Genomic DNA, 27801 nt, shown 5'->3' with positions numbered 1-27801 from the left:
TCAGAAAAATCTGTATCTTAGTCTTAGACTGAAAAACGAATTATTGGATCATCTACTGAATGATATCTCTTGCATATCTTGTAGGAGGGGAAACTTTGTGAGCTTCAGGATCTGAAAGTTGGGAATGTTTTTTCTGGATAATTGTACTACCAAGTTAATATAGTTTTGCTTTGGTATCACAGAATGTGGAAAGCCTAAAAGCAATTTCTTAGCTTGGAGGAAGGGGAGTTGAAGAAATTGAAGGACAGACTTGGTAGATCCTTTTACATCTGATACTGGCAAGCAGTAATTTAATACATTTCCTGGGAGATTAGAAATAATCTCGATTACAAGATAATTGAACAGGCTAGGAACCAGCACTGTAGGAACATCCTGAGCTGATAGGAGAGTGGAAAAATGTTAGTGGTGGAGCTGAAGGAGGAAATTATTATTCTGCTGTTGTTGCTTACTATGTAGAGGGAAAAGAAAGACTTAACCTTCAAATGTGCGTTTCCTCAGATCTTTGATATATCATGTAGCGGCAAACACAGCAACTGCCTCTTTGCCTATGGAAAAATAACAGTTAACTTTTATTTTTACTTAGATAAAAACTTATGCCTACTTCAGTGAAACCGAGCTGATTTACTGGTTTGAGGTGGAGAAAAAAATATTTTGACTCAAGGAAATGATCTCTCATCAAAAACCTAGCTGGCACATTGCATATTCATGGTGTAGGAAGTTTTCTTTTTTCACTTTTGGTTCTTCAGGTTCAGTGCTTGTTTTGCTGTTTTCAAGTATCATTCACAGGGTTTGAATGGGCGATCTTACTAAGGTTTCAGGTTTATTCTTTGCCCACTTCCACTGCTGCCTAGAATTATTCTTTTCTTTTTCACTTTCAAAATACTTTTTTTCCTTAGGCTAAAAAGGACTTCTATGCCGCCAAACTTTCCTGTTTTATCTAGTTCTATCAGCTACTCTAATAAAGAGTATTTGCTCTCTCTACTAACTTTGTATTCTCTCTTCAGATCATTGCTGCTGCAGCAGTGCCATATTAATGTAGCTGTTAACCCCATTCTTATTGTAGGAATTAGCCTTAATGACATGTACGCTACAAAATGTGATCATTTTATATGTCGACTGTAACATGAGGACAGGAGAGCGTGTGAGTATTTTAGCAAGCTCTTCCTGAGCTTGCTGGTATGACTAATAGCAAAGAATAGTCAAAAAAGATAGGTGTTACTCCTTAGTGTGATTAAAATTGAGGTGGTGGTTGTGGTTATGAAGCACCACCGGTGAAAGAGGAAGCACGAATCTATTCCATTAATAATATGTGGGCTGATATTAAATGTGTCTTTGAGCAAATAAAATAACATCAAGCAAGGGCATTGAACAGTGTTGCTTTAATTTCAGGGTTGTGTTTTTTTTCCCCTTTCAAATACAGCTGATCCTACTGCTCTGGGATTCATCATTTCTCCATGGTCTCTCCTGTTGCTTCCATCTGGCAGTGTATCATTTACTGATGAAAATGTCTCCCAACAAGACCTGCGAGCATTCACAGCACCAGAGGTTCTGCAGAACCATTCTCTATCATCTCTGTCAGATGTTGAAAAGGTACGGTACCTCTTCCTTGGCAGGCAGCTGTTTTCTTTTGCTGTTGATCCCTTCACAAAATAGCTTTAAACTGTCCTTTTTGTCTCGCTGTGGTTCTTGATTTGTATGTGTCATTGTTGATTTCTTTTGTGAGAGTGGGAGGGATATTCTTACTTTGTATTTGCCCCTAAAAGTGGAATAGTGATTATGGTTGTATGCACTTATGAAGAAGTGTTTGTGTGCAGGTCCCTGTGTGCTACTGACAGCCATATGTGGGCAATGGCTGCACAGAGTAACTGATCATCAAACTAGTAGTAAGCAACAAATTGCCGCTTTTTTCTAGCAGATTTCAGTCACATCAACAGTTTTAACTTTTAAAAACTTTTTTGGTAAAATGCATCTGAGAGGTAAGCAAAGGAATTACTCAAGCAGTCCAGGGCTTCAAAAAATGGGGTATTCCTACACTTGTGTCAGAAGAAAGTTTGTTTTAATTAACATAAGTATTCCTTAGTTGTGTGCAAAATTGTTCCTTTCTACCTTCCTTTTTTAACTCTTACTTCCCTGAACATTACCCTTGGGGAAGGTTTGTATATGTGATCTCCTTCAGGGCATTGATACGCAGAGTCAAAATTACTAGCTTCTCAAATGTTTTCTTAACAATAACTTGTTGCAAATGGTAACACTTTCCCCAGAAAACCAATCCCTTGGCCTAGTCAAAGATATTTAGAGGTGGGAGTAAGAAGGAATCTGAGCTCCATTTCCATCTCCTTGGCTTCTCTGGATCAATAATCCTTAGAGAAGGAAGCTAGCCGCAGCCAGTGTTATAATCTGGGAACAATTATGACATTTGGCAGTCTTCCTCCAGGAAGAACAGCAACATGCTCTTACTCCAGAGGAAACTGGTATTGGCATCGATTTCTGTTGTGTGCACAAGGACTATTAAAACATGTTTTTCTGTGTTGAATATTTTGTTTGCAGCTTTTTTCTTCTAAACCTTGTATATAGTCAGTTTTCTTTAGGACTATATCACTGAATATCTACCAAAAATCACTGTTTCCTCAGTTACTTGCAAGCCCTTTAGACATCCTTCTTGCCCTGTAGTGTAGTTAAAATTAATGGTATAATAAAATATGTCTATTATTTTATCTATGACAAAACTGTAAGCAATTAGCAACCTAGGTTGAAAGTTTTAATAGAGAAGTAAAAATAACACTGACCTCAATGCAAGTTTGGGATCAGTTATGTAGGATGCAGCTGCCAAGCTCTGTAGTCATACTGTTGGAATTATCTTCTTTCAAGAGAGACAACACTGTTGAAGACAGTAATGTTACCTCTAATGCCAACTCTGAAGTTGATATACAAAACAGGCCTTTAAAAATGCCAGAAAAAAGTTTTGAAATGAGATGTTTGTGACCTTCGTCAGAGCTGATTGCATTCTTTGTTCTGGGCCAGTATTCATTCAGTATGTTACTTTTTCCTAAATAGAGAACTGTTACTATTAAAAGCCACGCTATGATGTCTCTTTACCTTAATCTTTAGGAAGGAAATACTCAGAGGGACCACTGTGGCCTGTAAACTCCAGCACAGAGCATATCAGTAGGTGATGACCAAATACTGGCATTCTGCACATATGCAGCACTGATTGATCCTCTCTGATTATGGCTGTGAGAATTTATTTCATGATTTGAGTATAACCTTGCTTGCTGGAAGGTGATGACAAAATTGAGACTAGGCCGCAGCAACTGTGTTGCTGTTTTCATTGGGAAACAGTTGGATGTGGAAATAGACAAGCTTTGGCTTTACATAAGCAAATTACTCAGTCATGTATAAACTAAATAAAACCATTTAGCTTGTGGTACTCAGCTTTAGCATTAGGTTGAAGCTTCAGGCTTTGGGCTTGAGATGAATTAACCTGTTTTATGTTTGAACTCTGCTTGATTTCTGCATGTGTTTTGCACACACTGTGGGGAAGAAATGAACTGTTCTGATAGCCTAGGATGGTACAAAAACATGAAGAAAACTTTGCTACCACCATTCTTGTTCTCAGTTTAAAGCTTTGCGGATAAATCACACAGCTGTTCTCCCAGTGTGGTAGCCATGTCTGGGTGCAGTGAGGGACAGCCATAGTCTGAAGATGGGATCTGTGAGTTACTCATCCTGCATTCACTCATGTGAGACCCTCCAGTTGAATTCTTAGAAATGTACCGTTGCATACAAAGAATTGAAGTTTTTTCAAGATGGCAATGGTATATACCAGTATATGTAAAAATAATCTTTGATAATGCATCAGGGGGAAAAAAAAAAAAAAGACCAGAGTATCTGTAATACTGGTCTATAATCCCCCAGTTGGGAACTACACAGTATAGTATGTTTGCACAAAATGCTTCAAACATATTAGTCCTCTTAGGTTCATTTGCTTACTTGCTTATATGGAAGGAGAAAGCTACCTGAAACGTAGCTTTGTACAAAAACTTTTGTCCCATTATGGCTTTGTTAGTTGAAGTTAATAGGGCTGATAAATAGCTTATATGTGCATCCTTATTTTTTTGACTGTTTCCCTTTACATTTGCATTAAACTGTGTATTGGATGGTACACTGGTTATTTGTCTTGATATGTTGACTTCATGTTTCTTAGATCTTGCTTTGCACATGCTGACTGTGCTAGCTTTTAACATATTTAAACTTTCCTTTTTGTTCTGTCACAACTTGCTGTAGTTCACTGAATTAATTTACTGAAAGTCTTCAGTGTTTTCCTTTTTTGGTTGTTCTTCTGAAGTCGGACCATGTCTTGTTTCTTAAGGCCTTGTAACAGACAGTGACAGGGTTGCATTCGTCTCTTGAGTTATGACTTTACCTGCTAACACAAAGTAACAGTGTATTCAAGGATAAATATTAGAAAAAATGATAGTCAATGAATACCCGTTTGATTCCAAGACATCCAGTCAATTGGAATACAAGATAAATCTGAGGTAACTGCAAGCTTATTGGAAATAGAGTAAGCAAACTGGTCAAAATTATAATGAAAGATTAATTTGGGAAATTAATTTGATGTTGATTTATATATTGTAGAAAATATTAGAAGTATCATAATACAAATATTAACTGGAATAAATGCTTTCATTTTTAAGAGATGCATGTTACATGCCCCTAAATCAAAGGTTACCTCATCTGGGGAGAGAGAAGGGTATTTTAAATATGAATGCTTATTAGGTAGTATTGTACAAAACCACGAATTACTGATCATTTGAAATTAGCAAAATTTCTGGGTTTTTACAACACAATTTTTCAGTAGATGTGTTTTGCCTAGTTTTCATGCTGGAGTTCTTTCTTATGTAAGGAACTTGATGTAATGCTGCACAAACCTCAAGCAGTGATGATCTTGTAAACAGACTGTTGTGGGAATTTTTTTTTTTCCCCTCCTGACTTTCTGACACAACCTGAGGCTGTCAAACTATAATAAGCAGTTAGAAACTTTCAAGGGGAACTGTCAAACACCAGTTGAGAGGCAATATGACTATTTATCTGATTTTAGAATTTCAAGTGTATGAAGTAGGAGAGAGTTGCACTATATATATATGGGCAGGCGTCATGTTAAAATCCTAAAATGAGTTTAACTGATATGTGGTGGATATATTTTTGTTTTCTATGTAGTAGTGGCTTGCAAGTAACTTTCAAATGCTGTACTTGGAAAACCTCCTTAAGTTAATATAAAGCTTGAAATACCATTGATGGAGTTGATGGAATACTGCATCACAAACTGCTTCATGTAGCTTTTGTTTTGAAAGTTCTTTTCAGATAGAATAGTAGGGTAGCATGTTTTAGTTTAGAGGTCTGATTGCAGACCAGATTGCAGATGGTTGTACAATAATGTTTTTGTTGAGGATGATGCACTTCTCAGTTTTGGAAATATCTTATGTTATGTTGAAGCTTAGAATCAAAGAATGATAGAATATCCTGAGCTGGAAGGGACCCACAAGGACCATTGAGTCCAGCTCCAGACTTCACAGAACCCAAAAATTAAATCATATATCTAAGAGTGTTGTCCGAACACTTCTTGAACACTGACAGACTTAGGACCATGACCATTTCTCTGATTAGAGTTAACAATTTTGATAATAGACTTTTTAAGTGCTGTTCTTGCATTTTGGGGGGATGGGAGTTGTTGGGGGGCTTTTTTGTTTGAATTCTTTGTTTGCTTGTTGTTGTGGTGTTGGGGTTTGTTTGTTTTTTTTTTTTTCCTGAAAAGATTTTTTTGCATACATTATTACCCTGAAAGTATATTCACCTTTTTCTGTGTAGCTGTGGTATATCTGGATACGTAAGGAAGACTTTCTAGTATTTCAGTTGAAAGGGTAATGGGTAATAAACCAGATATGGAACAATTTTCTCCATATTTGAAAGGTAATGTTTCTGGTTGAATGGGGCAGTGGTATTAACTGAGAACCCTTGATGCTTGTCTGTGACTTCTCTCCTGTTCTGTTCATGGAACAGAATGACCTTACTTTGGTGGCCAGTGCTTGCTTTCTGGGAGAAGGAGGCTGATGGGTGAGCCCTTGTTAGGTACACAGTACTGCTACATATTTGCATCTAGCATAAAGCAGTGTTTCATCTGCACCTGTGTACAACACTGCTGCAGTCCTGCCAGAACACGCCACTGGCAACAAAATTTGCCTCCTTATTTTCCCTTCTGAGCATGATTGCGAAGAAGTCCTCCACGGTCCTGCTCCAGCTTTATCACAAAGAACATTGTTTCTCTGTTTTTCTCTACCTGAATATCCTTCTTGCACATCTGCATCTGAATGCACATCAGCTGACCCCGTTCCTCTGTCTTCAGTGTTTGTCAGTCAGTTGGACTGAACCATACCAATGAGTAACCATGTGTTGGCAGTATCTGGTATATTGCTGCCTTATACTGATGGAAACCTTTCTGTCCTGCACTGACTCATATACTGTGCTAGACAGAGACCATTCCACAAGATTTAAGTTGCAGAAGTTTAGGATTCGAATGCTTCTTTGAGTACGTTGAATTCCAATTTTATATGAATAAAGCACACTGAATTTACGAGAATAATTTCAATAACATGTTGCTTCTAAGTGTATTTAGTAATTACTTCCTTACCCTGTCACAAAGCTGTGTATTGCTCTTCCAAATACATAAAAAGGAAACTTTTTTCTGTTTTACAATAGAAAGCTAAAAATACATCATACTTGTGTTTTGGAGTTAATTCCTGGCACAGTGCAGTAATGGTATGTTGTCTTTCAAGCGATCTGGTCTAAAAAGAAAAACATTTATGCATCATCCTTTTTCTGAGTCTTTGAGAGTACATTTTGTTGTCTTGAGCAGGCTAAGAGACTTCTCAGTACAGAGATGAATTATCTTGTACGACCTTAAGCTAGTTCTAGATGTGTGATTTTTAACAACTCCACGTATTTAGTATGGGAAGAAGAAAATTGTTTTTATCATTTCATAGGTTCTGTTGCGTCCATCCATTAACGTTTGTACACTCAATTTACACTTACGTTTTTAAAATGTGTGTATGAAGTACCTGAGTCTGGACAGATCTTGTCAATATATATACCTAGGACTTAAGTAAGACGTTTTGCTTTTAGCTAGTGAAGAGGCTGAATTAAGTGAATTACTTTTAATTTATCGCTGTCCCTGTAATTGTTGTTCATTGGCTGCACAATTATTTAATAAACTTGTTGTTTTAAGTAGCACAAAGTTAAGTAGCACAAATATTACTAATAACTTGGTAGAAGGAGCCATCACTAGTGTATGTAACTTACACAGTCCAGAGAAACTGGGTTTTTTTTCTGCATGCACTTACCTGTTTTGTTTTCACTGTCACCTACAGGGGTAGTATGTGTTTGTGCTCTTAATTCTGCAGTATTTAAAGGGTTTATTCCTTGTCCTCATGGGCTTAATATGTTAAAGGTATATTAATGTCATTAATGTTGATTATTAATTGCTAATTGTATATGTAATGATTAATGTATTTGAATCTTAAAATATCAATAAAAGATTATGTGTCCTGCTAAGGTCTGCCTTGCCATCAGAATAAAGTTTTAAGGATCCTTGGACACAACCATGCAGTCTGCACCCCACACCAGGCCGAATCACATGGATTACATGTACTTCTGGCTTCAGTGTGAGATGAAAGCTTAAAACTGAACAGAGAAGACAGAGCAGAGGCACTAGTTAGACGCAGTATGTTTCGTAGCAGTAGGATTTGCTTCTCTGACCCTCATGGCAAAGGAGAACAATTTGAAAGACAACTGAGCTTAAATATCAGGAATATATATAGGCAAAATGATCTTAAATTAGTTGCTCTACTTCAAAGTTCTGCTTTGCGTTTCCAGTCCTGTTCAGTGAGTTGACAAATGTCTTGTGTCTTATGACAGGTCCATATTTATTCTCTTGGTATGGCACTCTTTTGGGGAGCTGACTATGAAGTTCCTCAAAGTCAGGTAAGTTTAGATTTGGTTTTGTTTAATGTTGCAACTTCAGACTTGATAGTTTGACTGAATCTGTATCTGAGTTAATGTGGCAGGATATCATAATGAGACACTGAAGAGTAAGATTTCTTTCCTGTACTTGGAGCTTTTTCCTGTGGAGTGTGTGAGGGGGGTGGTAGTGGTGTCTTGCAGAAAGAAGGTGCTGATAACTACCTTCCTGTTAGTTTCCATGAAGATATATCTGGGCTAGTCTATCCTGTAGTGTCACAGGCTGAAAGACAACAGCTTAAGCTGCTGACAAAGGAGAAAATTATTTGTTTTGGTTTGGGCTTATATAAAAACAAATATTTAAATAACATTGTTGCTTTACTCATAATAAAGCAACTTATTCTCTATGCTGCTGTAACTTCTGTGAGTCTGGACTTGGCACATACAGATACTTATGTTACACAATGGCCGAGAAAGGGTATGAATTGTTTGGAGCAGGGAGTAGACTCTTGCTATTGACTTGTCAGTCAATGCAGACGCAGTTGCAGACTACTTAGGGTGCTATTGCTCAATGGTGTTATTTCACACAACCAGCAGAACTCCTAGACTGTCTTTCCAACACTGACTGAAGATGATGTGATTCACCATCTTCCTGCATGCTCCTTCCCTGCCCCCAATTAAACTTTTAGAAGTCAATATCTAAAAGAGTGAAAATAAGATGAAAGGCATCCAAAAAAGCATTTAATGATGGACTTGCAGTTGCGGGATTTGGCGGAGTATTTTGCAGCTCAAGGAGATAAGCTATTTCTGTTTCATATTTGGGTTCAGTCCTACTAGTTGGTGTTATGTGTAAGGGTAAGGAAGGAAATTTTGAAAGGCTCTTTGGCAATCTAGGTGTTCAGTTCCTAATATTTTCTTTAATAGAGTGGTACTTGCGTTCTCAGTTGTACTGATTTGGAGGTAGCTGCCTGAATGCAAACATCAGAAAATTTGAAGCTGTGACTCTTTTAGGGATACTTATTCGTAACACCTACTGTGCCTGTCCCAAAAGCCCAAGTATTTTCTTAGACAGCTATCCCCTTTCTTTGCTCTCCTGTCTTGTCTGAGATGAAAGGAACAGTATTCAGCAGTAGTGGGAGAGTGACTTAAGGTAGGTAGAGGTAGGTGTTGAATAGAAAGTTGGCATGAATTTTAGTCCCATTTTTCTTTGTTTTTTCCTTTGGTGTTAAATTGTAGCAAAAGTTTCACAGTAATGCAGTGGGAAGGAGTGCTCTACCTTTTGATGTAACAGTATTTTTCCAAAGACAGTGTGGTGAGGTGTGCCTGGAAAGAAGCGGGGAGGAGAACTGTAGAATTTACCTTTGGGATGTTCTCATGTGATGCCTCTGCCCTGTGGAGTTAGTGGAGGCAAAAGGACAGTCTGTGTATGGCATTACTTTTAAGGGTTAATTTACATGTGCGGATTTTCCCATTTTTTAATTTTTTTTTTTTCCATATTTGCCTGCCTATGTTGGTTAATGAGCTACTTCTCTGTTGGGAGTGTGGTTGAATACAAGAGTGATTTTTATGATTCGTTGGAAGTGCTAAACGGATAGGTGGGAAAAGCCTATGTTAGTTAAATCAGGGTGGTTCAGAAATTTTTTTTTATGGTACGGTTTAAGAGTACTAATACAGGGAAGATTGGAAGATTGTAATAGTTTGAAGTGCTCTGTGATGCAAAAAGCACCACAATGCTTGTACTTTGTGGGTAACCACCCACTTTGGGAGAGTTGCAGATAAGAAAGCTCAAATCCCAAGTACCTGTGGCATCTGAAAACAAGTGGTGTTGCTGACTGCTGCATACCCTGAGGAGTGATATTTCACATACAGTGTGCTGGATTAACTGAATGGGTAGAGGAGAATTAAATCTAAATTGTTCTTAACTGTATGGGTGTTGTCCTGCAACTATGAAGCTCTGCTTCCTTAACCAGTGGCTTTGCTGTTTTATTCCTTACTTTTTTGTTGATATTGTTTGATGTTGTCACTGGACTTTGGAAATGCTAACAGCTGCTGCAACATGTTGGTGAGGTGAGGAACTGTAGAAAATGAGTGTAGCAGACAGACGGTTACTAAATGATTGTAATGAGAATTGAATTTTATGCTTGTGACTGGTAGAATGTTGAAAAACAACAAAGAACATTTCCTCTGAACCTTTTCACTAGTCATTAAGCCCTTGATATAGGAAAGTGTTGGTGTCCTGACCTTACAGATCAGGCAGCTTGTTTGGACCAGATTGTTGTAGAGTAGGAATCGAATCTAGATGCTGAATGCCTGTACCTTGATCCACAACCACTATTTTTTTCACCACCTGTATGGTGACTTTCAAATTGGCACTTGGATAATTTAGGCAATGAGTCTCATGAATAGTTATTTTACTGTCTTGAACATCTTTTGTTTCTGTGTCCCCCACAAATCCCTATTAAAACTGATTCTCCTATCCCTTCTGTTTTTGTTTGTCACTAGCCTATCAAACTTGGAGATCATCTCAACAGCATACTCCTCGGCATGTGTGAAGATGTCATTTATGCCCGTGTATCTGTACGGACTGTTCTGGATGCTTGCAGTGCCCACATAAGGAACAGTAACTGTGCCCCTTCTTTTTCATACGTGAAACAGTTGGTCAGACTGGTTCTGGGAAGCCTGTCTGGGGTAAGTCTGTGTCAGCATTTGAGGAATAGAGATGAGCAGAAGAGAGCAAGGTGCTAATTCAGAGTCACTCTGCAGTCATTCTTCCTCTTGTTTTACTATGTTGCAATGTTGATAAGGGTGAGTGTTGAAAGGAGAGAATTGCTTCTCTCCCCTCATAACAGTTTGTGCACTTGACAATTCCTCCTGGAATATGCATTCACAACTGCTGTATCTGAGGAATAATTTTGTGAACTGTTTGTCTTCATTGAAAGAAAAGTAGGGAGAAACGGGAGAACAAAAAAAGATGATGAACTCTGGGGCAAGCCTTAGATTTGTTGCTACTTGAAATGCTTCAATCATTGCTGTGAATTTACTTTTTTGAAGTTATGCTTGACTTTTGGAGAGTTGCTTGTTAACAGGAAGAGGGATTTTTTAGGTGGTGTGCCAATTCTCTTGCACTTCTGCTCAGCTCTTGGATATGATAATTGTGGAGGACGTTATTGTCTAATGATGACAAATGCATTAAACTGTTTTCAGAAGTGAAAAAAACTACATGAACTCATCTTGCAAAGTTACTATTCCTGACAGGCAACCTCTCCCTTCGCCTAAACCATTACAACATAACTTCAGTATAGTTAAATAATTTCAAGGCTCTGAGTAGAAAGGAAGGCCATAAATCAATATTGTTAGATTGTTCTCTGGCCAATACTTGCTTTCCTTGTGTTCTGTTTATAATTACAACAAATGCCAAGCAGTTTATTATTGGTGGAATGATATCCCATGATGGTCCTGAATTTTATCCACTTTTATATCATTGAAACTCCTTTTTTTAACTCATAGGGATTATGCCAATGTAAAAATTGGTGACAGCACTGTAATTGCAAGAAAAATGTTTGACTTGACAATGTTTCCTTTAAAAAAAAAAAAATTGTTATGATGATAATTGTTAGATAGTTTCTTCGTAAATATGGTTTGGAAATGCTTGCATGAGTTGAGAGGTCCCTGCATTTGTCTAATATTTGGCAGCCTGTCTAATATATGACAGGCCTCCAGAAATAGTACTGAGCCTGAGCTCCACAAAGCATTGTCTAGTCTGTGAGGTTATGTCTGTCAGTCTGGTGCTCCTTGCTGTAATGTCTGAAGTCTTGTGTAGCTGCCAAGTGGAGCTAGTCTGTGATTCAATGAAATAAAGGCCTACAAGGCCTTAATCAGTGAAGCTATTAAAATAAAGATCCAAACCGTAAATTGGGCCATGAGCTATAGAAACAGCCACTGTGGAGAGTGAGTCATTAGTCTCGAAGTTCTTAATGGCCCTTTCTGCTTAGCAAATTTTCTGCTTTTCCTCATCTTGTTCTTGTCAGCAGGCTTTTAGAGGGAGTCTGAGGTTAGTGTGACAGACTAATTTGGACCAGCCTGCCAAAGACAGCAATAGTGGTCCCAAATGCACGTACTGAAATCCAGTGGAGAACTGAATCCAGCAAGTGTGTTCCTGTCTCCTATACCATGTTGATAATGAAGGAACGGGACTACTGGTGGTTATCCAGTGCTGAAGTTTTGCTAAACTTCTAGATTTCCTCTGCCAGTAACCTTTTTAACCTAATTCATAATGTGTCACTGCATTGGCTTGGCAAGAAGACAAGAACAAAATAGCCAAATAGACCTGGGTGTTGACAGAACAGCAATGACATAGCTGTGCTGCTGTGTTTCGTGCACCTTAGCTAGTCATGCTGTTTTTAATATTTAGTGCTCTGTACGCATGCTGGGATTTAAGTTAATAAGAAAAGCGTATAAAATTGTTTTTTCAGAACCATAGTACAACTTGCTATTCCAGGATCCCCATGCCTCCAATCTTGGCCTTATCAAAGGCTAGAGAGGTCTTAGCTCTATAACTGGTCGTTTGGTGGTCTATGAAGCACAGCTGAGAGGTCCTGTTTGAATGTTTTCACTTTCCATGTTAATATGCTTTGTAAAGGCAATATGGCACAAGACTGATTCAATCCATTTAATATTAATTGAGTTGTGTTGTAACTGTGATGGCTAAAAGGCTGGTTGATTTCTCCTTCCTACCTTCTAGCTAAGCCACTGTCCAAATTATGCCGATTCCCACCATATGAAAAGATCTCACTAAAGATTCTTTGTTGTAGCAAATAAGCTCTTCTTTGAATGATTGTTAATGTGAAATAATTTTTTTTTTTTTTTAGGGAAGTAGTAATTAAACAAAAAAAAAAGTTAAAAGTTAATGGGAGAAGTTTAGCCCCACAGGCACATTCCTTTCATGTGTCAGGCTTAAGAGGAGACTTTTTACAAATGCGTGAGATTTTACATGTGTCATAAAGTTGTGTGAGGTATCAGCCTAAAACTATCAGGTACAAGATAGTTCTTCCTGTTAACCAGAAAACTCATCAGGCCAATCACAAGTTCCAGTCATGTTGCGACCATGGAACATGGTTTTTGAGTGTTGCTGTCCCTTCAGTTTGCTGTAGGGGTCAAATGGATTTAAGTTACATGCTTGTGAACTTAATTTACACTTAGTTGAACGAAGTAGACCAGATGTGTAGTAAAAATAATGCACAGATTATTCAAATATGGATAATTCTAGGAGATGTTTTCACTGATGAACTTTTTTTTTTTTCTGAAAAAAGCTTGAACTTCTGCTCTGAACTTGAACTTAACTGTTTGGCACGGATATGTTGTGCATTTACATAACAGACACTTGTTTCATACTAACGTGAGCTCTTTCAGTATTTGACTTTGTACTACTGCCTGTTTTGCAGGTGGATCAACTTTCTTGCAATGGAGATAGAAAATTGCAGCCAGACAGGAGCCAGGCCATTCGGGAGAGACTGAGGGGAAAAGGACTTCCCACAGGTAAGTGCTTCATTGCAGTAAGGATTATGGCAATAAGTACAGCCCTGTGGAAGACCAAATTTGGGTAGATTTTGCAGCCAAAGAAATTGAATAGCAGGAGACTTGCTGACATTGACAGAACTCTGAAGGTTCAGTGTCTAGCTAAGCGTTGGTGATGGTGACACAAGAATAATTGTTTCAAGAAAATACACGTCTTTTTCCAGTTCAGTCCTGATGGTAGGAACAGGTGTTAAAGGTTCTCAGCCAAAAGTTTTGTTTCTGGAAAAAGGGAATCTTAGTTGAAGGTGGGTCAGCTAGAGGAACAGGAAGCAGCTTTTCTTAGTTCCTTCTTTCCTGTGGACTCTGCTTTCTCTTCATAGCTCTAGTTGCATACAAAGCCTCTTTCCCTGCTTCCCAAGCAGCCCTGGAGTCTTTTCTCTGCACGCAAAGCTTTTTTCTGCCTCCTCTTTTTTCCTGAAGAGAGGTATTACATGTTTCATCACAGTTCTGCTGTGCTTGGACAGTGTGAGGTGAACATGGGGGCCAGGTAGGGTGGTACTGTTACTTTAGGGAAGTAAGGAAAGAGGAAAATTGGGGGGGGACAGGGAGGAGACAGATTGTTTCAGAGGCAGACTGTTGCTGTTGCCACTGTGGAGGAAAAAGGATAAAGTGATGATGTAGGTTGACAGCTGGTGATGGCCATGACTTCATTAGATGTCCTTGTTTAAGGCCAGCTTGTTTAAAGCATCAGCTCTGTGATAGGCTTGTCAGACAAGAGGATGTATTCTTCCAAAAGACTGGTCTCATATTTTTCTGGAAAAAATGTGGGGCTGGGTAGGAGCATTTTATAAGGCAATCAGCTTGGACCACTCAAAGTCATTGTGATGCAGGCAGTGAGATGTGGTAATCAGGTGAGACCATTCTTGCCTTAAAATGTTCATCTGTAAATGGAGTATCTCAGGGCCAGAATGCAACATCACCCACAAATACTCAACACCATAAGACACAGGGTTTTCATCCCCCTCACGTTATGTCTCTGCCTGCTTACCACCAGTAAACTTGGAACAAAGTTATGTTTCTGATGTGCTTGAGTTGCTCCTCTGTTTTTTAGTTTTGTGTCAACAGTACAGTGAATTGCAGGAACTGAAATAATCCGTGGAGTTGTTAGTGGCAATAGAAACTGCAAAAGTTAGACACGAGTTTGGCAAAGCATTGGTGGTCTTCCTTTATTAATTCTTTTGAGATGAGTCCTAGATTAGGCTACTTTTTGATATAAAAACCTTATGTCAGTGGTTGTCAGCCCTTCCAGTACGGCACTATGTGTTTAGGAACAGTTTCTGGTACAAGCTGTCTCTTTGTTTTCTGGCATGAATGCACTGTTCTGACTGCTTTCTCAGGGGCTTTGTTTTCTTACTGGCTTTTTTTCCTTCTTCTTTTCCAGAATATTTCTGTAGGAATACAGGGTTTGGGCCTGGATCAGTCTGGTTGACTGGATTTGTAAACCATATAATGCCTTTCTTTTCTGAACTTAAGCTCTTAAAATGAATTCTTCCCCTGGTTCCCACCATTTTTATAAGGGTTGTACCACAACCTTATTGTTCTGATTGTTAAATTGTTAGTTTATTCTTAGTTAGTTTATTCTTCTTAGTATATTCTTCCCAATTTCCAGTCTTGTCATATTCACATTTTCTTTACACACCTTTGTTCTTTTGCTAGTATTAACCTATTCCATATGCCTCATCTTCCCCACCCTGCACCCCAAACTTTATTTGAGCACGCTACCATTCAGGTACTACCTCAAGCTTTGTCATTTGCATACCCTCTTTCCATCATCTATTCTGCTTTTTATTCCATGATCATCATAAACTGCGTGTTTTGATACTGGTCAGAATATTTGTTAAGTTTTGGAGACATAGCAAGGTTGTCTTTAAACTCTGTTCTCACTGCATTAGCAACCCTGATTATCCTTTTCTTTGTTGTTTCTTGTTTGGTTTTCACTAATACAACGGAACAGTCTTTTGCTGGTTTGCTTTTTGTTTTCTTAGAAAATACTTCTTTTTTTAAATGTTTTTGTGTGGTTTGAGGGGTGGTTTTTGTTCATTTGTTTTCCTGCTCACAACTTTATCTGCTAAAAAGCTTAAACATCCCCCGCCCCCAATGTTCGTCCCCAAAGTCTTAAGTATGCCTTAAAAAAAAAGCTATTGTTTTAGGTTCTACTGAATTTTGGAGATTGATGTAGTAGCTCAGGCAGTATCTCCACAGCTTTCTGGCTCAGTACTAGGGTGAATAACACCCCTGTAACACCTGAAACTTTCTTCAAGGACTATGTCTTTAGCTTAAAGGATATAGACTAGATGATCTAACTGCTGTTTTTCTACTGTATCCTCTGACTTGAAAAAAATATCACGCCTAGAATATTCTTCCCTCTTATCCTTGCTTTTTTTGAATCGCTTAGTATGTATGACTTTGCTTCTGAGACAGTTGAGAGGTGTTGCTTCTTATTTTAATTACTGAAAAGGTCAGTTAGGATGCAGTATCTGAAACTCTGAAGGGCTGTGGACCTGAATGTTTGTCTCGCTGCTGTGTGCTCACTTACCTTCTGGCTCTGCCTAGCGTTTTCAGGGTGCCAAGCAGAACAGGTTCCCTGCAGTGTGTGCACTTGTGAAATTGCTGGGTCAGGGAATAACAACCCGAGTTAAGGGTTCTCTGAGACTGAGCAGTCCACTTTGCTCAGCCAATATCAACCAGTAAATTCAACACAGGGTTTTAAGCGACCTCAGTCAAAATCACTTTTTGAAAGGCTTATCTTTTTAGGTAATGCCATGTTGTCTGAAGACATCTAATTAAACATAATCTTTACTCAAATAGTATTTGTTAAATGAGTGAACTTGATAACACCCAGATGATAAAGTTGGCCGAATAGTCCTCATCCTCTAACCCCTGTTTGTCTCAAGTTGATTGAAAGCGCATGCATGCGTAGAGCGTTACAGATAATGTGTGGATACAGGGAACGAATGTTTGTGCATCACTGTTCCAGTGCAAACATTATTTTGTCTGCATCACTCCAAGCCTGGTCCTGAAGGTACAAGCTATTAACGAGATGCTCTTGAATACTTGATTTTTCCTATTTCTGTCAAGATGAACTGTCAACCAGCAGAAATGTTTTTCAGTTACTGTGTGGGTTTTATGATACTTTGGTGTTACGCTTCTTGCTTCCCCCTACCCCTAGAAGTAGAAAATCTTTTCCATGTTTTCTGCTGTCTTTATTTTCAGAAAAGAAGATAAATTGAAGTCAGCCATTCCTTTATTTTTCATGTTCTGCCTGTCCTGCTTCCATTCAACCTGTTTCAATTTCTCGGTATCACATTCATTACCTGTGGAACTCTCATTATTTTTCTCCTTTTCCCTAGACGGTTAACAGCCCTCTTAGCTTCCCCAAAGCCTTTCCCAATTCTACTTCTGTTATTAGTCCCATTTCCTGGTATGTCTTAATAGCACAATCTTACTTCTCTGTACTTCTGTCTTAGATACATTCCTTGATCTCCACTTCACTGAGACCTCAGGGAATATAGAGTATCAGTAAAATAAAAACAGAACAAACCAAACCCCACCCACATAACCAAACCATCTCTAGCTGTTTTCAGTTCCACTTGGCATGTATACTGAGTTATGTATTTGAACATTTGTGAGGACCCAGTGAAATGGGTGTCTCGTATTTATGAGAGACAGCTCACATTTGATTCAGGGCAATTTAATGCTTGGTTATTTCTTTTTCTGTAATGGTATGCTGGTTTGCTGGTGCAAATTCTGTCAATAACAGCACAGATCAGCTGCCCTGGGGGCACAGCTTTTAGATTTCTGGAAGAGCGAGCTGTGGAATGTAGTACTAATTATACTGATGATAATCTCATAGATGAGGAGCCACAAGTAGGAGGCCAGATGAGGGTTTAAGAAAAATAGTAATGGTAAAAGAAACAAAAAAATCAACTCAGAAAAGCATGGAGTCCTTCTTTTTTCCTCTGTTGACACTGTACTATGCTGCTGCTGTTTGTAGTTGAAATATACACCTCTTATTCCAATTGTAAAACGGCAAACACTTAGAAAGGTAGGAAGCTACCAGGCAGGGTTATGATTCTGAGTGAACTGTCTTTCTAGTAAGTTAGAAGTTGTGTCAGTCATCTTTTATCTAAATGTTTGGATTTAACTTCCTCTGAGAAGACATTTCGGGCCCAGTTTAGCACTGGGACAGTTGGGGGTTGGGGCAGTGTGGCATGGCACATAAGGACGTGTCTAATTTTACAAGTCATTTTACTGGCATATTTAAGGAGGTAAATACGGTGACCAGAAGTCTTTCCTGGAGAGGACAGAAGACTTGTCTGATACTCACTGAGGTGAAGTTCTGTTGAGTCATTGTGAAAATCTTAAAGAGATTTTTCAATGAATAGAATAGCTGTCATATGAAGGAAGAAAGCAACATAGAGCTAAGGCATTTATTTTGAACTTAAGAGTATCAGAATGTTACTGTGAGTATCTAACAAGATAGCTGATAAATCATGCTAAGTTCATGAAAATAGAGATGGTTCAGCAAGAGAGATGTGCTCCTAGTTGCAGAATAGCTAACTAATACTTTAGTTATTTGCAGTCTCTGAAAAATGCTAAAAGTTTTGCTTTAAGTCTTTGAAAGTCATTAATGTTAAGATCAGTTTTCCATACCATGGTCATCCAAAATTATAATTGCTGAGGCTTTATTGTTGGCTTAGGACAAATGTTTTGAAATATTTTTCTACTTCATATGTTTAAATCAGATATTTTTCTCTCCTTATGTACCAAGGTTGGATATTTTCGCCTACTCGTTTCCATCTTTGTCTTGAAGATAATTAGTAAATTAATAAATAGCTTCATGTTAATATTCTCCCCAATTAACATGTATTTTTTGTCTCTTTCATGACTCATTTTCTGTGGCCATCTTGGTGAACGAGCTTTATGGCAGGGTTGACTGCAGAAGTAATTTATTCTAAATTAGTGTTACAGAGTGTTTGCTTTTAGTCAAGTCATGCTCGGAACACAGTATTTAGGAACTGACTTAGCCAGCAGAAATAGGAGTGGTAAAGCCTGGTGTGAGTCATCTGAATCAGAGTGTTATTTAAGTTTCGTACTCAAAACACTTTAGACTTTGAGTCTTTACTTCAAGAATTATTTGTGGAAGTTGCTTGACAAAATTCTTTTGGTGTGACTAAAGAGTAAGTAACTGTCTAACTCTTCCAAATGTAAAGCAAGAATTAATTCACCGTGTTACTCTTCACCACAAACTATGGCACTCATCCTTCAAAAGGATGCATAGTCTATTTAAAGCCCAGTTGAAATTTCCATAACTTGCACATGCCTGGCAGCCTGCTTCCCAGCCCTCTAGTAATTGAAATCCTGCACCTTGTGTGTTTATTTACAAAGTTCCAGCTTACGTTGATGATCTGTGAACACCAAGGACAGAACTTTGCAGAGATACTTCATCTTTTAAAGAGATTTAGCTAACAGGTGTCTTGGCTTTGCTTTTCTACCATGAGGGTCTCTGATTTTAACTCGACTTGTGCAATGTGGTAGACTGTCACATGTAAACCTTGCATGTTACAATACTACAGTTGTATCCTGCAAAACTCTGACCTTCATCTTTGCCAAAAGAATATATGCGATGGGAATAAAGGCTTAAAATGAATTTAAAAGATCAGGAAAGAATTGGAAAACATGAAATAATTGTAAATACTGAACAAAATTTTAGATGTTGATAAACTCCCCATTTAATTAGACTATATACTCTGTCAGATGCAGCAAAAGTGGTAGGTGTTGTAAACTGAATAAAAGAATCTAAGGCTAAGTGAAATTGCTTTTAATTTTAACGAGAAAATCTAGCATGTAGTTACCATTCTCCGGAATATCAATTACTAATGTAGCTGCCCAGCAAAAACTCTGAGACAAAAGAAAATGTACCTTTTTGCTTTTGATCCAAGGAAATTGATTGTGGATTATGTTTTATTTCCCGATCTGGGTGAAAATGCAGTTTTCAGTCTATAAAGAAATGGTTTCTAGCGATGACCTCCACGTGTGAACTGAAACAGGTTACTCATTTTCTTGCTAAATACAAGCACACAGATTTTTAACTTATCAAAAAATACAGCACAAACTTAATCCCATTGACTTGAAAAACTCTCATCTGGAAGTATAATCTTTTTTCTTTTTTTTCCTTCTTTCCCCTGTTTCCTCAGTACTAGAAAAAAAGAACTGAGTAGGTGGAGAATAACTTCCAGAGTTCAGCAAAACCAAATGGAAGCCAGATGAAGGTTTCTTGTTGGTTTTTGGTGGGTTGTTTTTTTTTTTTTTTTTTCTCAGTCCAGAAACCATGCTTGTTTTCTTCCAATAAGTGTTTCTGTTTGTGTCTAGCAGTACTTGTGGTTGGTGTTGGTAGAGATCTTTTAAATTTAAGTATAGTTGCTACTGCTTTACTGAGCTTCCAGCCTGGAGGTGTTGGAAGTGCTGTCACAGTGGTGCTGAGGACAAACTCAGAACTGTGAAGACAAAAGAAGAATGGACACAAAGATCAGTGAGGAAACCAAACCAGAGATGTCAAATGCTGTCTTTGTGCAGAAAAGCAGATGTATCGCTGAGCTTCTCCTGGGGTACGCAGAAATACAAGAAGGGAATAGCTGGGTGGCCCTTTTGCCTGCTTGGTTGAGAAATGTACCAAAAAAAAAAAAAAAATTAGCGCATAAACCTGAGTGGGAAAGAGCAATCGTGCAGTTGTCTTTTTCTGCAGAGGTGATGAGGAAGGGAAGAGGTAAAATGTTGCATTTATGAAGTGCTACCTGGCAAGGTTCACTACCACTGTTCTGAATAAGATGCCTGGTTTCAGAGCTATTTGTTTTTTTGATAGAGGAGCCATGTTAGTCCAAAGCAGAATGCAAATTGTTCTGCAGGATTTTTAGCTTAGCCATTACTTACACTGCTTTCAGCAGTCCTTGTGTCCAGATCATTTCTTCCTTCACAAAGAATGCATTGTTTTACAAGTACTTCCGTCTGAAACTTGGATTTTTCTCAACAATTTAAAAAAGTAAAAGAAAGGAGGAGGTGCCATTCCTAGCAGTCAACCCACAGGCCACATCTGGCTCTGTTGTCTTCTGTTTGGCTCTTAGCCTGCCCCAAAGGGATTGCAAACCCAACTCCTCCATCAGCTACCCACTCATATTTGAGAAACTAATGGCATTGTCTTGGGATAAGGATTTTTCTGTCATTCTGTTTTCTGCACGAAGATGGTGTGGGAGATGTTTTTCAAACTCCTGTATAATAATTTCCTCTTTTCAGACTTTCCAGTCTGGCAGTAATGTTGTGTGCTTTCATGCACATGTGGGCAATCTCTCTGTTCCTCCCCAGCCCGTCTCTTCCTCACCTCCCCCTCCGTGTGTGTGTATGTATGTATCTATCCATAAGCTTTGCTAAAATGGAGCTGAAAAAGGTACTCTGTTTTGTGCAAACAAAAGAAGGGGGTAATCAGAAACACTTTAAAGAAAATTAAGCTGAATTTATTCAGTAAAAGCAGATACAGTGTGTGATGGCACTGACCGTGTTTGCACTTATGTGGTATTTGATTAATTGCCTGTATGATCAAGGTGGTACACAAGTGATGTCAGACAGACTGAATTTAGTTAGGACCAGGTAACAACTCTCTTGCTTAGAGGAAAATGAACCAGATTACTGTCAGTGTGAGTAAAAGATGGTTTGTGAATGACATTCGTGTCAAAGAGGGTGTAGTTGCATTCATAGCTGAAGACACCAAATGAAGAAGGAAGCAGATCCATGGTCATTTAGCAAATGTAACATCTGCCAGTTGAAGGTGTGTGGAAAACTAGATTTTCATTTTAGCACCACAAGGGAATTTCGTTGTGAACTCTTGGTGATTAATTGCTATTTTTATTGTATATATTCCCTCACTATATATACTTTGGAATCATGCAGTTCCTATAATTGCATTTGAATTATTTACAGTAATTATTTATAATTGCACTAATGTAACATCAAGTAGAGGATAAACACCCAAGGGCCATATGTGAAATCAAGAATCATAGCATCATAGAATGCTTTAGGTTGGAAGGGACCTTTAGAGGTCATCTAGCCCAACCCCCTTGCAGTGAGCAGGGACAGCTTTAACCAGATCAGGTTGCTCAGAGCCCCATCCAACCTGGCCTTCAATGTTGCCAGGGATGGGGCCTCCACTCCCTCTCTGGGCAACCTGTTCCAGTGCTTCACCACCCTCATTGTGAAAAATTTCTTTCTTATGTCTAGTCTAAATCTATTCTTCTTTAGTTTAAATCCATTATTCCTTGTCCTGTCACAACAGGCCTTGCTAAAAAGATTCTCCCCATCCTTCCTGTAGGCCCCTTTTAAGTACTGAAAGGCTGCAATAAAGTCTCCTTGCAGCCTTCTCTTCTCCAGGCTGAACAACCCCAACACCCTCAGCCTGCCCTCGTAGGAGAGGTGCTCCAGCCCTCGGACCATTTTTGTGGCCCTCCTCTGGACCCGCTCCAACAGGTCCATGTCCTTCTTGTGCTGAGGGCTCCAGTGCTGGATGCAGTACTGCAGGTGAGGTCTCATCAGAGCAGAGAGGCAGAATCACCTCCCTCAACCTGCTGGCTATGCTTCTTTTGATGCAGCCCAGAGCGCACATTGCCGGCTCATGTCCAGCTTTTCATCTACCAGGAACCCCCAAGTCCTTCTCCACAGGGCTGCTCTCAATCTCTTCATCCCCCAGCCTGTATTGATATTGGGGGTTGCCCTGTCCCTGGTGCAGGACCTTGCACTTGGCCTTGTTGAGCCTCATGAGGTTCACAGAGGCCCACCTCTCCAGCTTGTCCAGGTCCCTCTGGATGACATCTCATCCTCCTGGCATGTCAGCTGCACCACTCAGCTTGGTGTCGTCTGCAAACTTGCTGAGGGTGCACTCAATCCCACTGTCTGTGTCATTGATGAAGATGTTAAATAGCACCGGTCCCAGTACGGACCCCTGAGCGATTCCACTTGTCACCGGTCTCCACGTGGACATTGAGCCATTGACCACGACAACCCAAATACTATTCAGATGAGCATGAAGAAGAGTTTAGTTCTAGTAGAGAAGTAATTGGGGAAGGGGAAAGCATGCCTTTTAAAGTTAGTTACATGCTGTAGTATCTTAGTTGCTAATGGCTTGTCCTGTTGCCATCATTGACAAGTAGGGAAGCACTTTTGGGTAACTGAAGCATGGAATAGCTCTGTGTGGTCTCAGGTGAGATATGTAATATCTTTACATTAAGTAAGGATACTTTGGATAGGTCTCCAGAGTTTCCATTACAAATACAAGCCCTTTTTTTTTTTTTTTTTTTTTTTTAAAGGAAGGTCATAACATGAGTCTCTCCATCCATTCTAATTTAAAGACATAAAAGTTCCATTATGCAGTTAGGTTCTTTTTGATCATTAGTTGGGTCTTTATTCTTCATATATAATTTTTTGCTGTAGTTCTTCCCTTCATTTTCCCACACTTTTCATCATAAAAGCTGGGGGGAAAAAAGTTGATGGTTAAACTACGTATTGGCTTAATGAATTTGGACTTGTGTATGAATTCAACTGAAAATACATGTATTAAAGAAGGGCATATGATTCCAGTCTGCTCTATTCTGGAGGTGTACTGTTAGCTGAAAGCTAGACATGTGAGCCTTGTGCTGAAAGAGACTTACTGCAGTCTCTTAAGACTTGATCTAAATAACGCTGAGGTAGTGTGTTGAGAAAGTCCAGGAAAAAAAAAATTGAAAATACCTTAACAGCTGATTTTGTGACTTAGAATAAAGTGTAGAACAGTACTTAGAAAAAATAAGGAGGGATGAGGACAGATTTAAGTTATTAAAAATAGAAGAATTGGGCTAGAATGATTGCTGGTTTCCTAATCCAATTTTTTCAGTGGTATCTGCAGTTGAATTGCTTCTGTACTGAGAAGTCTTGTCCTTGATTGTTGACCTCTGCTCTCTGGTGCCATGAGCAGCATGCATTTTTGGCTGGTGTAAAGTATGGGTCTGAAAGTTCTGTGTTCCTGCCTTGTTTCGGTTTGCCTTCTCAGGATACCCAACTTGAGCAGGCTGTGCACTCCTTGCCCCCTAGTCTCTTCTTTACCTTTCTCTAAGGATGATTCTTAAACAGCTCATGGTGACTCCGTGAGCCAGTTTGGTGAGAGCTTGTTGAATTGGCATTACGTAGAGAGGGATTGGTTTTGCAAAGATGGGAAGAAATGCCAAGACTGGTGAAAAGCAGAAGTGGGAATGGGAAGAGTAATAAAGGGAAGATGAAAGCTGTCCAAGAGAATTTTACAGTCTCAAGACTGAACATTAAGGCCAGCTGTAGATTCCTTCTGGTACTATGTTTAAAACTCATGTTGGCTGCATAAGTCAATGTGTATATGAGTTAGACAGACCTGTAGAGATCTCCACTCAGCAGAGTGGAAGAGCAGTGTGCAAGTGGAATGCCTCCTGCACTGCCTCCTGATGGGACAGCTCATCTCCTGTCTCATCATGCAATTAGCTGAATGAGTGGCAAAGCTGTAGAGATGATGAGTACTTTCCCAGTCACTGCTGATGAGATAGCGTTCATGGCATTCACTTTTCCTCATGAAGAAGTCCTAGGTGGGTGGATGACTTGGGGAACAGAAAGCATCTCTTGGCATGCCGAGGCAAGGAGCTTGTGTCTTCTGAGCCTCTGCATGAACTGCAAGCAGCTTCTGTTACATTTACTCTGAATGCTACAAGTCCATGGAAACTACAGCTTTGGTGGGGAAGATGCTCCTTCCCCACTAGCAGTCTTTTTCACTGGCAGCTGCACTCTTTCACTGCAGTTCTCACCAGCATACAACAGATATATTTATGTCTCTGGGTGTGCTATGGTGAGGATACCCGCTGGTACTTAAAAGTACGTTGTGGCTCTTTTCACTGGATGTGATCCTGAAACAAGATAACGCTTCAACATGCAGAGACCTAAATGATCTTTTGAAATAGGAATGCTCTTCTGAGTCATGACTGGTGATGTACCAAGTAATCCTGAATTTACAGCTTTGGTAGTATATTGGAGTTGCAGCTGTCTGTTTCTCTTGTTTTTTTTCTGCTTTGATTGCCATTATTTTGTTCAGTAAGGTCTTGTGCGTGTAAATACCTTCAGTGTTGAAGACTTTTTTTTTTTTTTTTTACATTGACAAAAATAAGTTAAATCGGTGTGTAGGGGAGGTTGTTTGGTTTTTTTCCTGCCTAAAATTATCTTTGAACTCTCATTATTGGGAGGATTCTCAAAGCTCCTTTTGATTCGCTTTTTTGGTGATCATTTGAATACTGCAGTATTTTGTTTTTTTATCTCTCTCACAAATGACTGAGTTAAAATCCTGTTTAGGAATGTCTGTCCTTGATGTGCATGTATGTGAATGTGAAGTATGTGTTTGCAGAATGGATATCAACCCACTGCTTTAGATAGATAGTGGGAACTTCACAGTAAATGGCTTTTTTTAAAAGGCTTTTTTGGGTCTGTGAGTATTATATGTAATTCACCAGCCTTATGAGGGATGTATAGTCTTGAGAATAAGATAATAATGTAAGATTATGTTTACCTGAGTTTAGGATTAAAGCCATATTTGTATGATAGGAAGTGATGCATCAGGTCCTTTCAGAAGATTAGTTCATTCTGTGTAATTTCTTACAAGATACCTTTTAGACAATCTGAACCCTATCATTTTTACCATCATATATTTGTGTGTTGGTAAGAAGCAAGGGGCTTCTTGGTCACGTTTGGCTTTAGTCTTGCTCTTTTTAAACACCTGTTGTTAGTTTAGTATTGCAGAAATAGAAACTGGAAACTAACAGCCCCTCTTCAAGTAGAATATCAGAGTTGAAAGGTGTAAAGCCATAAGCTTTTAAAGCATTTCCGAGTACAATTATGAGTGTCCTTAAAGCGTTCCATGAAACTCAATTTGAAAGGATAATGGAGGCAAGATAAAGATTAGTAGGAGCCTACTGTGCAAGTGGGGAAGTTGATTTCAGTCGACTTTGGAAAAGTAGCAGGCAGCCCTACAGAGCCATCTTTGAGAGTAGTAGATACAGCGCAGTAATTTAAGCTCACAACTGCTTTCTTTTGTGAGGATGTCCTCAAGGCTGCTGCTTCTTAAAAGATGTACATGGTAATACCACAGTAGAGAAAGAGCTAGCTCTAAGAAAAGCATCACGTGCCATACTGACTCTACCTGGGTGAGCAGGCATTGCTTAGGCAACCCAGCACGGAATATTTTTAGTTGGGTTTTTTCATCAGGGGTGTCATGATGAGGTTGAGATTGCCATATTAATGCAGTGTGTATGCTGGAGATTGGAAAGGTTAGACTTCATAATAATTTTTGCAATGTACTTGGTCAGTTGGAGTTATGAGTAGATTACTGCCTGTGTGATATCTACAATAGACTATGGATTTTCGCAGCTTTAATAATGCAGAAACATTAGAAAATTTTAGTTTGCTAAGAGAAAGTAAGTAGCAGTTGGGTAGTCTTTGATCCTAGTTTTTCTCTGGGATGTTACTCTTATAATGGCTATAATTCTTTCACTCTGATCTCAGGAAGTCTTAAGAACATGCAAGGTAAACTTGTAGGTCATCTGTTAATACTAAGAAATTTGATTGTACTTACCAATATTTGTAATTAGTTCTGTAAAATGGGGCTAATGCTTTGAGAAAGTTTTATGCCTGAGACATACATGATCATCAAAACTTATCAGTGAGCATGATATGATACTCTTCAGAGGGCACATGTTTCATTGATATTATTTCACCTCTGTCAGTTTGTCTTATTCTGGAAGTAATTTTAGGGTAAGGGAGAGGGAGAAGAGACAGTGTTCATTAGTATTGGCTGATCCATTTATTAACAAAACATGAAGTGTACAGGCTCATAGAATCACTTTGATCTTAGAAGCTTTGTTGGTTTTGTTTTAAAGTATTCTTTATCTGTGGAGACTGTCATCACCAAAAATAGTCATTAAAGGAAGATCCAGGATTTTTAAAATTCCTAATTACACAGTCATGCTTTTCTTACTACTGACACTACTGCAGGGCATCTGTAAATCTGTACAACAAACCTGGACTTGTCATTAAAAATTGTAGGTGGTGTCTTTGGGTGTGAGAGGTGAGAGGAATGGCTGATTTCAGATTGATCATTAAACAGTACTTACGGTGATAGTCCAGACTATTTTAAAAATAAAAATAATGAGAAAAAAACTTTCAGCACGTATGTGATAGAATTTTTTTTAAACGTTGATGCTGAATTATAGTAGGCCATAATTTTTTAAGCGCTTCAGAAATAAAATAAATAAAATGCCTGTCAGATATGAGTTGGTTGGAGTTCTGTCTTTGTTGACTGAGGCAGCCCTTTAAGTAGCCATGTCAATGTTTTGCATGGCAAAAACAAGGCCAAAATCTGTGATCAGTATACACTTTAACGGTAAGTAACTTGTGTTGCACTCTTGTGTATTAAGTACAAAATTGCATATATGAAATATCTCCTTATTCCAGGAAAAGCATTGATGGTCGATGCGCCTGATGGACACAAAGCACACTTCTCTCAACAGACCATGCTTAACAAAGGACTTAGCAAGTCTATGGGATTTCTGTCCATTAGAGGAACACAAGGCGAGGAGGAGTTTTTCCAGGGCATTTCTGCAGATTACAGCTCGGGACAGGAAGATGTTTTCTGTCCTCATAGGTGTAAAGCCAGTGAGTTTGGGAAAAAAGGTCACCTTCATACAGATGTCACTCCCAAGCGGAAAGTATGGGCTTCCTCCACAGATTTGCTTTGCACAACTGACAAGGCAGCTGAGAGGGACCATGCTGGAGGCTGTCACGGGCACAACCATCAGTGTGAAACATTTACAGTACGGACTTCTACTGCTACCAGAAACAAGGAAGCAAGATACTCTGATGGGAGCATAGCACTGGATGTCTTCGGACCACAAAAACTGGACCAAACACGCCATGTGCCAGAGACATCAACTTCTGCAGCAATATCAAGTGCCTTTGACAGGATAAGAGAGAGACAAAAGAAGTTGCAACTCCTGAGGGAAGCTATGAATGTAGAAGGTTAGTGAAGCTTTTTGATTTTCTGAGTATTCCAGTCATTAAACAAAGATTTCTCTTTATGATAAATTTGAGTTCTCTTGTAGCAGCTCTTGAAACTACAGAGATCTTCGCCTT

The 27801-nt window shown here is 38.9% G+C and overlaps 1 protein-coding gene across 1 annotated transcript in view; it reads left to right on the top strand.

Moving 5' to 3' along the window:
• PTPN13 (protein tyrosine phosphatase non-receptor type 13) overlaps window positions 1-27801 on the top strand; it is a 101369-nt gene that overhangs the window by 8110 nt on the left and 65458 nt on the right. The window contains exons 2-6 of the mRNA XM_075708877.1: window positions 1421-1590; window positions 7972-8037; window positions 10516-10701; window positions 13455-13548; window positions 27124-27687. Of these exons, the coding sequence (XP_075564992.1) occupies window positions 1421-1590; window positions 7972-8037; window positions 10516-10701; window positions 13455-13548; window positions 27124-27687 (1080 nt within the window). The remainder of the gene's footprint in view (window positions 1-1420; window positions 1591-7971; window positions 8038-10515; window positions 10702-13454; window positions 13549-27123; window positions 27688-27801) is intronic.

The sequence above is a fragment of the Pelecanus crispus genome, chromosome 4 (genome assembly GCF_030463565.1).
Source record: "Pelecanus crispus isolate bPelCri1 chromosome 4, bPelCri1.pri, whole genome shotgun sequence".
In the NCBI taxonomy this organism is placed as follows: Eukaryota; Metazoa; Chordata; class Aves; order Pelecaniformes; family Pelecanidae; genus Pelecanus; species Pelecanus crispus.
This window is presented reverse-complemented; position numbering and strand designations above follow the sequence as displayed.